Here is a 12,057-nt window from a genome sequence, read left to right on the forward strand (position 1 = left end):
AGAAGCACTGGCCCCAGAGACCGACCCCCCTTTTGGTATTTCTTTATTATTGCTCACATCAAGGTACAACTCCCGAGGGTTCTCTGCTCTCAAACTTTGCGTCCAGATGCTCCGCAGAGTGAGGCTCCAAGGGTCCTTATAAACAGTACAAGGGATGCCCAAAAGCAGAGCCCCAAAAGCATCAGGTTCAAAAGCATAGTACCCCAAAAGCTAGCATTGAAAGCTGTAAAAGCTGCCAACGTAATTTACGAAAATTTGTACAATCCTGCTACGTGAGCACAACAGCGTAAAACCCGGAAATCCATATAGTCTTGCCACATCAGCAGTCCGTACAATCGGCCACGTTAGCATGTCAGCGCATTTTACAAAAATCAGCATCAGACCTCAATCTTTGGGTTTTAAGGGTTTTAGGCCCCACGGCCGATGTTCCAAAGTTCTTTAAGTTGGTCGGTTCTATTTCTCTTGTCCATTCGGCCATTTCTCTTTCAGTTGGTCATGCCACGTCGTCACTTTGTGACATTCCTTCCTCTTGAAAGAATTGTAATCGCCCTCAATTATGCCTACAAAAACAGCCAAAGGTTATAAAATAAAATTTCTTCAGTAGACACTGACTCTATGTACTCATGCATGAGACACCACCAATCCAACGCTTCTACAAAGACATCAGTCACTGATCAATCACATTTTTGTCAAGGGTCTGAAATACAAATCCTGATCATTGTAACCATTTAGCAATCACATCCAGACCCCACTGAACTTTTCCCAGGCTCGGGGGTGAGCCCGTATTGGCTCTATGGCTGGGAGGTGAGCGTGATGTCCGCTCACTACGTGTGTTTAGGTGTGAGTTTGGCTTGTATCATGTCATGTGTGCAAGATGGATCCGGTGAGGGACTAACAAGAGGTGCCTCTTATACAGCACTTTGGGGGCCTTATTTACCCCTCAGCAAATTTCCCTACCCAGAATCTTGTCAAATGAGTAAAATAAATACCTGCTAGACAATTAACCACTAGGACCACATTAGGCATTCACTTGAGATGCATAAAATTTATCAGGGGGGTGGGGGCGCCACTCTGAGGGTGAAGGAGGGAGGAGGCCCCAGCAAGGGAGTGAGGAAGTGAGGGGGCAGTGATGGCAAAGGGAAGAAGCGCAGGCAGCCGCATGTCTTTGGTCCTTGTCAACTGATGCTCAACGCAGTGCCTTTTTGTAGCTGAAAATTTGGTTCTTATCAGGTTTCTATGGCCATAGCACCAAGGTGTTTTCTAGTCATTGCAGCTGTGACCTAACAGATTACTGATGCAGGAAGATGGTCAATGCCAGGAAGATAAAAATGGGTCTTTAAATGCAGCACTTTCCAGGGTAAGAAGCAAGCTTTTTTTCATAGCTATGACCATGCAATTGATGTAGATTGAGCATTCATCATTGGGGATAGAATCTGTTGTGCATGATTACTTTGAAAATGCATTAATTTCCATTGTGTAAACAGCTTTTCTAATTGACTCAATTGTTTTTTTGCAGGTACAAAGAGGTCTAAATTCAAGGTCTGTGTTATTGGTAAGGGTCCAATTCCCTGAAGTTTGTATTCTTCAGTCCTTGAAGTTTGCAATTACAATGAATGGTTTCAAATACATATGTCTGTCTCTCTTTGCCTAATGCTTGGTCAATCATTATTTTTTTGTTGCACTACTTTATATTGGACTAAGTTATTCAAGCGTTCTTATTGGTAAAGCCTTCTGATGTAAGCGCCCCCCAGGCTCTGCGCACTGCTGCGTCCCCCCCTTCGCCATTGCTTCCTTCCCATTCGCGCTCTCGCGGCATTTGCAGGCAGTGGTTTCCGTGCCCTCCCCGCCCCCTTGCAGCCCTCAGCATCCCCTGCCTCCTTCCCGCTGCCCCCTCCTTCCACCTCCACCCCTCTTTGCCCCCTTCTCCTGCTGCCCCCCTCCCATTACCCCCTCCTCCTGCCCCTGCCTGTGTCATCCTGTCCTCCTGCAGCCCCCTACAACTATCCTCACCTCACTCCCTTTGGTCATACCTCCTTGTCGGGGTCTTTTGTTGGGGGAGCTTGCCCCGCTCTCGGCCTTGTCTTCGACTTCTTCTCTCGTGTGGACGTAGCAGATACGGATGGAGGCCTTTGCTTCACCTCAGAGGGGCTCAGACGAAGACCCCTCGCCCGACACCGCAGAGCTTACCATCCGATATGCTCTCTTGCCAATGGAGCAAGCGAGCCTTGCATCGGAGGTGGAGCGCCTCCAAGCAACCTCTGCTATCTGCAAGATTATCGGCACCCTACTTAGCAAAGGCACAGGTGCGCGATCTCCTCTAAGACCGACTTCTTTGGGAGGTGGGAAAGATCATCAATGTGCAATTCCTCGGGCTTGGCCACTACAAGATTGAGTTTGAGACTCCCAAGATGGAAACCTTTTGGTCTGGTCAGCTACTTTTGGGCCTGCAGGCATTCAGGGAGGTGTATGTATGACTATTGCGGACTCATGGAAGCAGGCCATTGTGAGCAGAGGTATTATTGTGCTAGGCAAGGCCCTATGGGTCACTATACAGTGTCAAGGTAGCCTTGTGGGTTTCTTGAACATTTATGGCATAGTAACAGGGAATGGCCGTTTTCAGGTCTCCGTTCCCTGTTCCCATTCCAAGTTCCCGTTCCGAATCCCCATTCCGTGTTTCAAACGTGAGTACTTGTAACAGGGAATGGCATTTTGTTCCGCGTTTCCGTTCCTGTTCCGGTTTCCCATTCCTGGTAACTATGATTTATGGGCCCAACCATGTGAGTGCACGGGTTGAGTTTTGGTCACATATTGTGGAGTCTTTGCCTCATGCAAAGGAGTGGTGCATTGGGTGGGACATCAACATGCTTGAGGACCCTTCGGATAGGAGGCAACCATGCTACTGTACGTGAGAGCTGAGTTGGTTGCTTGGAAGCGCCTATGTATGACTTTGAGATTTCGGATGTATGGCAGCATGCAGACCTTGTACGGCCTTCAGGCAGCCTCTCTTTCTCTCGGTCCAACGGCAAGATTGGAGGGGTGAATCTATCCAGGATAGAGCATTTTTATGCTAGTGACCACATCTGTGACATGGGTGGTTCAGTTTGCATTTTTGCAGGGACTACTTTTTCAAATCATGCGATAGTCATTCTTACATTGTCAGATAGACAACGGAGTGGTAGTCTCAAGCTACGTATCCTAGAGAGCATTTTGATAGATATAGAGTTGAGAGAGCAGATTGTGGCGCTTTGAACAGCTAGTATGGACACACTAGGCGATTGTGCTACTAGAGCTGCCACTGGCCTTGTTGAGCTTAGTCGTTTCTTCCTCAAGGAGTAGGCAGCCCGCGGCTTAAGCGAAGGAGAAGTGGCTCTGGCGGGGCATTGCTTCTTCATAGTGGATGCCGGAGCGTCACCCAGGTAGCCTTTGGAATCTGGATGGAGGAGCAAATGTAGCAGGCGCGATGGGAGCTAATTACCATTGAGGAGTGGTCCCTCCGTCCATGAGTTTGCCTTCTGCCACCGAGCATCTCAGTGGACTCAGTTGAGAGACAAAATTTCTGGTGAGTTTTTTGAGATGGAGGGCTCTCGTCATGCACATACCAGTGTTTGCGAGTAGAGGAGAGCGGATGGTTCTGTTTCCCCACAGCCCAATGATATGCGCGTAGTTGCTACTGAATTTTACTGTGAGTTGCTTTCAGCAGAGCCTCAGTCAAAGCACCGAGATGCATGCAGAGAGCACGTGTGGGCACAAACCCCCTGTGGTAGCTGCCTTGGGGAGGATGGTTTGACTCCCAGCTTCTTCTTGAAGTATTGAGAGGTTCTTGGTCCAGACTATGTAGTGCATACCGGCACATTTTGCACGAGAGCGTTCTTACTCCAACGTCGCAGAAAATGCCTGCTTTGGATTAGCCCTAGGTGGGTTACTAGTCCTTAGAAATTCTGCATCTCGTGTAAATTTTTTAAGTTCTAACATTGCATCCGCTATATAACTCTAGCCATGTCAACCCCCGTGATGTGCTTATTGCACAGTTGGAGAAAATCCACCTCCTCCACTTGGTGGAAAAGCTCCTTGGAGGCCACCACACACCTCAACATCGACATCTTCCAAGAAATTACAAGCTACATGGAGACGTACATGTCGGAGTATGTGATCAAGTTTGAGCATCAACTAGTTGAAGAGGTTGATCATAAGCTTTTTGTGGTCAGGGTGAGACATGCAATCTGCTCAAGCCAAAGTTTCTTGGCAGGTCATTACGTTACCTTGCTCAGGGAGGGTCGGGGGTCACTGACCCAGCACGGCAGAGTCCTTGGGAAAGCTGATTGTGAGAGGTCTCCTTCCAAAGTTGGAGCTGTTGCTTCACCGGATTCGTGCACGGGTCCCACAAATGGGCGGGCCATGGAGCCCTTCCTCTCACTGAATTTTCACAGAGATGCGCAGAGTGGGCCTGAGCAGGAAATGTGAGGACCATTTTGCTTGAGTATGCTTCGGTCTTGGGAGCACGGAGTGGCCTTGAGCAGCACTGGCCCACATGCATTGAGGAGCGTTTGAGGCAGCCACTTACATGGAACCCCTTGGTCAACACACAACCAGGTCACATGGTTGGTAGCTGACTTCATTGCAGAGGGCCTTGCCTGCACTTTGGGGACTGGCTATAGTTTACAGCACTTCTTGAGGAGATTCAAAGCCTTCAGCTGTGAGACATAAGGAGTGTGCAGAGCATGTACCAATATATGGTAAGAGGCCATACCAGCAGTCGCACACCCCTCTTGAGCTGGCGGCTCCCTGTTGGATGGGGGCTTTCACTTGATTGGAGGTCCTCATTGCAGTTAGGGCTTGCTTAGACACAGGTTTCTACATGTTCTTTGAGGTTCAGAGAGAAGGATGCATCAACATAGTCATTACCGAGGTACCAAAGGTGGCCGGGTGTTGCTTTCAGCGGGTCCAAGGTGTGAGCATCAGTGGGAGGACTTGTGTGATAGACCCGGCCCCATCAACTCTTGAGTCAGGACATTGGAGGTTATGGGGTTGGGAGAGCCACCCTCTGGTGAGTGCAGTGGGAACCAGGGGAATGGCTTTGGCGGGATCCTTTTACTCCTATTGACTACCCTAGGGACCCCCTTTTTTCAGTACATAGCATGACTGGGATGTCACATACTGACAGCACGGAGAGAGGCTCGTCCTACTGTAGCAAACCATTGGTAGGAGGGTCTCACGACAAAGTTCTTGGGGTTGCTTGTGGGAGAGCAGAGAACCGTTGAGAGTCACCATGTTCTAGTGGCTAGTTGCCTATCAAGCTACTATAGTTGGGAGTTGGTTGGTGCACAGTGGTCACTCTACGATATGTACTGCCAGTGACCATCCACTTGAGACACAGTGCCACTGTCTGCGGGGCTGTCCCATTACGCATAGGTTTGGCTTCGGATTCATCGGCTGATGCTTGCAATTTCGACAGCTTGCTTGTACACTTGGGGTGCTGTAGCTTGGTCCACCCTCATAGGCCCTGCACCTCGTTTTGAGATGGCTTCAGTCAGCAGGATGATTGTGATAAAGGATGGCCGGCCTACACTCCAGCCCACTACAGAGCTCGTACATCAGGCATGGAGCAGAGACAAGAGAGAGTTGTTGGGAGCTCATGTGCAGCCTGACACTTCGGTTCATCTAGAGAGCCCGATGCTTCCGCATCTTTGAGGCTCGACCGTCCCATTGGTGGAGACTGTATGTGACATCTGGGTGAAGCTGATCCATACACTCAGGGGAGAGTTTGAGAGGCTTCAGGGAAGCTCCGAGACCTTCTTGTGACTTTGGCGACCAAGACCCTTCTTCATCATGGTTCATGGGGCGCCTAGATGGCATTACCGCCCACCAGTATGGTTGTTTTCTCCTCCCATATCTTGATTTAGCTGTCATTGTACATATCCTACTTTTCATTGGGAGAGTGCCCACATTTTGATGTAGCCCTCTCTATCAGGGGCAGTTTGTAGCCCATTGGGCAGTTTTCTTGGAATGATCTTTTTCTCGCAAAAGAAAGGTTTTCATATTGGTAACAGAAATTTTGGGGATACGGTAAAGTCAGAGCTAGTGATGCTACTTTGATATGAACCCCTATTACAGTCAACAACAGTAATGGTCCATGCGGATTTGATGATGGAAACTTCTCTTGACTGTCAGCATATTTATCAACTGCCAATGCGTCAAGTGTTATACAACATAGAGCTAACCACCCCACCTGTGATGGCTTTTACCTTGGCTGTAAATTGGGTCATTTTTATTTGTAAAGTAGCCTTTTTACAAGTTGGTATTTGTTCCCATGGTCTCCTTCAACGCCATATTGAAGCATACAACTGTGTAGAAGCGGAAGCTCATTGGAAGCAAGGGCTGGGGTGTAAAATAAGGGTGAGTGCATCATCGACAATTTCTTGAAGCTAGGGAAATGCTGTTCCATCTTGTGAAGCTGTGTTATTTTTTTGTACACACAATCCACTTTAGTAAACTAACACCATTTGTTTAAATGAATTTTCCGGTCTTACCAGGAAAAAAGATGAGTGGATTGGGGTTAGGGCCAGGGTGTCAAGAATTGCAAGCACACATCGACAGAAAAAGCAAGAAATTTACGAGTACACATAATCATGAAGATGCATCAACTAACTGATTGATTATGAAAGATAAAGTAGCGTAGTTGAGATACATGTAGAGGGAAAAACTTTTTAAGGTGCCCTTATTGTCTTAGCATGTTCAAACACAACAACCATATTAAGATTATAACCTGCCTTGTGCCTACTATGCTAAAGCCCAATTTGTATGTAGAGCTAGATTTATGGATGATTGAGTTCATACGCAAATAGGATGCAAGCTTACTGCATAGGGATAGCAACAGGTTAACTGTTGTCATCACTAATTAGTGCAGTTGCAAGGCCGTGTAGGCTGCTAACATGCCAATCCTTCTAGAGTGGCACTTATGTGTGTGTCTATGCTACAATTTGATGAACTCTGATATTATCTCATCTAAACTCGTATACAAAGCAAATTTCAGGTTTTTGGATATTCTGATTTGTGATATGGTTCATCATTTTCGACTTGGACCATTCATGATCGGTCATGTGTGACTAGGCATTGTTTGTGGTTCAATTATGATGAGCATATGATATTAATATATCATGATTGATCTTTTGAACATTGATTCACAAGTTCTGAACCACCATTTGGGGAAGTTGTCGTCCTTCTGTTTCTGCCATGCCTGGCTGTGGTATGTTTGGCGTTCTCTAGTGTATTGAGGTTTGATAGCCACGTTTTCCTGGCAGGAAAGTGATAAGAAGCTTCAACTGGAAATTCAGGATTGTGCTGTTTCAGAAGGTGTGGCAAGTTTCTGCAAAAAGGATGTCGAGGGGCTGGCCAGCAACCTGGTGCCATTTAAATTACAAACAGACTCATCTTTCCATGTAGCTTTAGTTTTATGTGAGCTTCTTATATTTTGAGTTGTTTTGCAGATTGTTCTTTTGGCTTCCGAAAACAGTTTCACAAGACATTCAGTGAGGAAAACCTTTGTGGCTCTTTTCAGCTATCTACATGGTTCAGTGAGTGTCTGCATTATTTAGACCAATGCTTTTTTGCATTGGTTCAAGTTTATATCATATCGTCAATCTGCACTGTTTTTATTATTTAATCAGCTCCTTTTACAACAGGTGTCTCTAGGTGTGTTCCTCACGGGTTTTTTATGGAATGCTTTAAAGGGCTGCTTTTTTGGTGAGAGAGAATTCAAGTCTATGAAGAGAGGTGTTCATTCCTCATGTCTTGCTACGAAATATGGATACTCTATTTCTGGATTGAAAATTGGGATGCCTCTGCTCCAAATTCTTCATGACATCCTCAGGAAGTTTAAATCAGAAGAGTCCTCTAGCTTGGAAGGTTTTGTTGCTTGCACTGAAGCTCATATGGCTGAGGTATTTGTGGCCTTCAGCACTTGTTTCAGATGTTTGATAAATAACTCTGTAGAGAGAAAACTTGAGGTCGAGGATGACTTGATGCTGGCAGCTTTATTGCGCTTTTTGTGCTCATTTATCCATTTACTGTGCATTCATCCCGGTGCTATCAACATGGCAAGGATATTACCCAAAAATCACATGATGGCCTTGTTTGTTCCTTTTCTGGAAGGAGTCTCACAATATTGCTTGAGTCCTCACCAAACAGGCTTTCTTTCTCATTATCTATGCCATAAGTTCTTGGTAATTATCTCGCTCTTACTTACTTCCAACATTTTTTAGCACTCCTTTCTAGATTGTTGTGGGAGCTAGACTTTAAGTTTTTTGTTGAGTTATGAGCAGAAAATTCTTTTTTCTCTTTGGTCACATAGATTAGAGTTGCTCTTTTCAACCCTCGTATCACAAATTGTTATCATAACTTGGGGTTTACTCCATAGTTACAGGTGGAAGACCATAGCCAGCAGTCAGGGACAGACAAAGCTCCACTGGGGAAATGATATCGATTAAGTGGGTCTCACCTTGTAACCACCCTGACATTGTTCCACAGGCTGTGGAAATGGTCATGCCTACCTTCTTAACTCTGAAGAGTCTTGGTATCAATGGCCAAAACCTATAATTATGTGAGATGAATATCTTTGCAATAGTGTGTCTTTGCAATAGTAAGCTGTGCACTTGAGAGAATTTGAGAGCAGTAGGCCTAGACTGTCAAGGAAGCCAGTGCTTTTGTATGAATGGGGCTTCCTATTCCATGCAATTACTCTGATATAGCATGTGTATCTTTCTCTGGGCAGCAGTGGGGGCTAGCAAGTATAGCTGTCTTGGGGCTACCAAGTACAGCTATCTGGATGCCTCGAGAGCTATATGAAAGTCTAACCTGTGATAGCTCCCTCACTCTCTAAATGAAGCACACGGTCTGGAATAGGGCCGCCACTAGCATAGGTGACATGGCCAGCTCTGCTCCGACAAAATCATGAGGGAATGAGGGTTTTCTGCGGATGAGGCATGGTGTCATCATAAACTTTGGTTTCTCAATCTAGGTCCTCCAGGAGGGTGTGGTCGAGGTGCATCATGGCTGCAGTGACTAGTGTGTCACAAAGCTACCCCTTTGTGGGGGTTCTTGGAAGTGTGCCTTGTGGCAGTTTCAGTCTAGCATTGCAGCATATCCTCTAGTAAGCCCATCTCTTGCTGTGCTCGCCATGGCAAAACAGCATGGTGAGGAGAGGGGGCACCCTTGCTTCTTACCAATCGTTCTAGCAATAGGCTTTGAAGTTCCACAGATGCAGGGCGCTCGTTGCCTGCTTGTATAGAATCTGAAGCCGGCCTATCCTTGTGCTCTAACTTCCTCACTCTCTGCAGATGCACCTTCTCCATAAAGCTTGGCTAGAGTGTGGCCAGTGGCTAATCATGATAGTCCCGTAGTTTCCGGGGTCAAGTGCATCCCCAGACTTGTGGAAGTGCACGATGATTTGCATAGTCTACTCTGTTGGAGGTCCCTCTGTGAGTGCTCTGCTGAAGAGCAGTGCAATGAAATGGGAAATGGTGCTAGCTGTGTACCGGTACGATCCATGAACCGGCCGTGCTGTAGGTGGCGGATAGCCTTCTCTACCATCTCAGGTGAAGAATGTTGATGTCGTAGGATTTGGGTCTGGGGGCTTTGAGTGGCTGTCCAGTAGCGTGGTAAAGTCCCTTGTGCCTAGTCATGCCATCTTTGGGGGCTGTCGATGGGGGTGGGCGGGCATGGCTCTTGTAGTCTGCACCATGCAACAACTGGATTTCTGTTCATGAGTACGTGAGTACGCGAAAGAGCTCTAGATCCTTGACCTCCTCAAACTCCCACTTTTTACGGCTGGTGAGGGTCCTCATCTCTCTGCAACTTCGCGCTCTATGATCTCTTGGAGTGCGTGTGAATGGTGGGGGAAGTTACTCATGGCTCATGTATGTAATGTAGATGAGATCTGATTAGTGAGTGTCTCTAGAGGTGCAGATGGGTCCAGCTGATAGATCCCCCCTTAGACATGTCGAGCATACATATGTATGTATGTATGTATGTATGTATGCAACGTGTTTAACCATTTAGTACCTTGGATGGTTGGTTAAGGTATGGGACTCAAGTCCCACCACTGTCCCACCTCTATCCCTATGTCAATTCAAAAGAGTTAAATTCACTTTTAAGCCTTAAGGTCTACCCTTTTTGTCAAAGAGTCGTAACCCTGTTGTTTGCCTCAACTCTTAGTCTTTAAAAGAGTATTTGTAAACCTTCTGTGTTTTTTTAGCTGAATCTAACAACTTTGTGATAAACGAACTTAGCTATGTATGCAATGCCAAAACCCTCACTGAACAAGCTACCTTGATGCTTTTACAGATGCTGATGTTTCGACTGCATAGTTGGTTTATTGAGTGGCCTCCTCTGGCATCAACCTGCTCAGAGATTTTGAGGTCAAATACAAATAACTTATGTCCTTCATTATTTGTGAAACAGACATCACCACCAGCGCCTTTATTACTCTCCCCTTTTGCAGCATGCCATGCTCAAAGCAAAGCACACCTTTTTCCCTTCTCAGTAGCCTTCTGGCCTGAAAAGCATGCAGTTTTCTTAATCTTCAAACTGGAATTTTCTTCGGCAAGAATACCATATGGCAGTAGTACAAGAAAAGGCGATGTTTGGTTGCTCAAATGGTTGTTGTCACAGATGAGTCTGCCAGGAGATCCATCAATATCTGGCACTGCAGTGTTAGCAAATTGGCTTGCATCATCCTTCCTTCAGATTTTTATCGATGAGGTGGGAATTAATTAGGCTTTTTCTACAGCATTCACCTTAATGCAACTTCTATCATAGAATGTAATACCGTAAAATCTTGCCACACCTCGACAGAGAGGGTTGATTAGTCACCAATAGTTAACTACTCTGTCTTTGTTTCCCTAGAGCTCAGTTGCTTTTTAATTCTTGTATGAATTGTAGACACTTAAGTGCCGTAAGAATTTTATTTTGTTTTTGAAAAAAGTTTGTAATGTCTTTGTGACCCAGTTGCTTTCTTTGTTTAGACTTTTGATGCCTTGCTCTACCACATACAGAAAAATGTCCTCGTATCTGTGTAAATAACAATAAGCTCTGCCAAAGTCGAGGGAATTCTATGCTAGAGCTGAACTAACCCCGTCTGACGTCTCAAACTGATCCTGTAACATCTCCTTCCCAATGGGGAGACAATCACAATCTTGGGGATACACATGTCGAGAAAGGTAGCTCTGAAGTAGCCCAAAAGCTCTATAGCTGACAGCTTTTCTCCCACCACATTGCCTACCAAGCAACATGCCTCCAATGAAGCCACCGAAATCTGAATGGAGCTGAGAGGATGTGCAGAAAGTCCAACTCCAAGGAATATCTTATCAGCATCCGTAATGAAGAGAAAACCAACCTCTGATGAGCACTACCAAATGCAACTTGAATGCTGGCGTTGGTGATCCAATGAAATGCCCCGCCAATAGAGCGGCTTACCATGGTTGGATCTCCGAAAGCTTATTACCACCAACCCGAGTATTCTCTGATAATGACCACCACTAGTGTGAATTCTCCTTGTGAAGCAGCTGATATTGGATGCTTTATCCAGTTGTATACCCTGAATAATTGCCATTATGTGAGGGTATTCACCAACTGAATTGAGCCTGTTGTAGATCCCCACTTGTTGGAGTAAATCCAATGCTGACAGCTGAAAAGAAGCTGAGAAAGGGATTGAATGCCTAAAGGCGAAGGGGCTAAGGTTACGATGCCTAAAGGATAAACCTGGTATGGCTTCTATGGGCTTACTGGTAGGAGAGAATCTATGAATGCTAACGGCTTGTGGGTATAGCTGCCATCGGCTGAGGTGAAACGTAAGCTGCAGCAGGAGCGCAGATGGATAGCTATGTGGCTGAGTACAGAGGGAAACAAGCGGCGGGCTGTGCTGCGTGAACATACGACCAAAAGGGCTGAGACGGTCAGTAATGATTCGTCGCCGCGTGGCTCATGGGGGGGTTGTAGGGGCCGCAGCAGGGCTGACTGAGTGAACTCGAGGTATGATACGCTAGCATAGACGGAGCTGCTGTG

At 46.3% G+C, this 12,057-nt stretch overlaps 1 protein-coding gene across 3 annotated transcripts in view; it reads left to right on the forward strand.

The window, feature by feature from the left end:
• The window catches only part of LOC147444145 (golgin), a 74,085-nt gene that overhangs the window by 47,256 nt on the left and 14,772 nt on the right, over window positions 1-12,057 (forward strand). For 2 of the 3 annotated variants that reach the window (XR_015190029.1, XM_086526860.1), the window contains exons 3-8: window positions 1,301-1,357; window positions 1,517-1,552; window positions 7,299-7,400; window positions 7,485-7,571; window positions 7,680-8,219; window positions 10,339-10,755. Coding sequence is in view for 2 of the 3 variants with exons in the window: in XM_086526860.1 (XP_086382986.1) it covers window positions 1,301-1,357; window positions 1,517-1,552; window positions 7,299-7,400; window positions 7,485-7,571; window positions 7,680-8,219; window positions 10,339-10,755 (1,239 nt within the window). In the remaining variant the exon portion in view is untranslated. Of the gene's footprint in view, window positions 1-1,230; window positions 1,358-1,516; window positions 1,553-7,298; window positions 7,401-7,484; window positions 7,572-7,679; window positions 8,220-10,338; window positions 10,756-12,057 lie in introns of all 3 variants that reach the window. The other variant, XM_086526861.1, reaches the window with a different exon arrangement.

Source organism: Adiantum capillus-veneris, chromosome 13 (genome assembly GCF_014529385.1).
Source record: "Adiantum capillus-veneris isolate H3 chromosome 13, ASM1452938v2, whole genome shotgun sequence".
NCBI classification, from domain to species: domain Eukaryota; kingdom Viridiplantae; phylum Streptophyta; class Polypodiopsida; order Polypodiales; family Pteridaceae; genus Adiantum; species Adiantum capillus-veneris.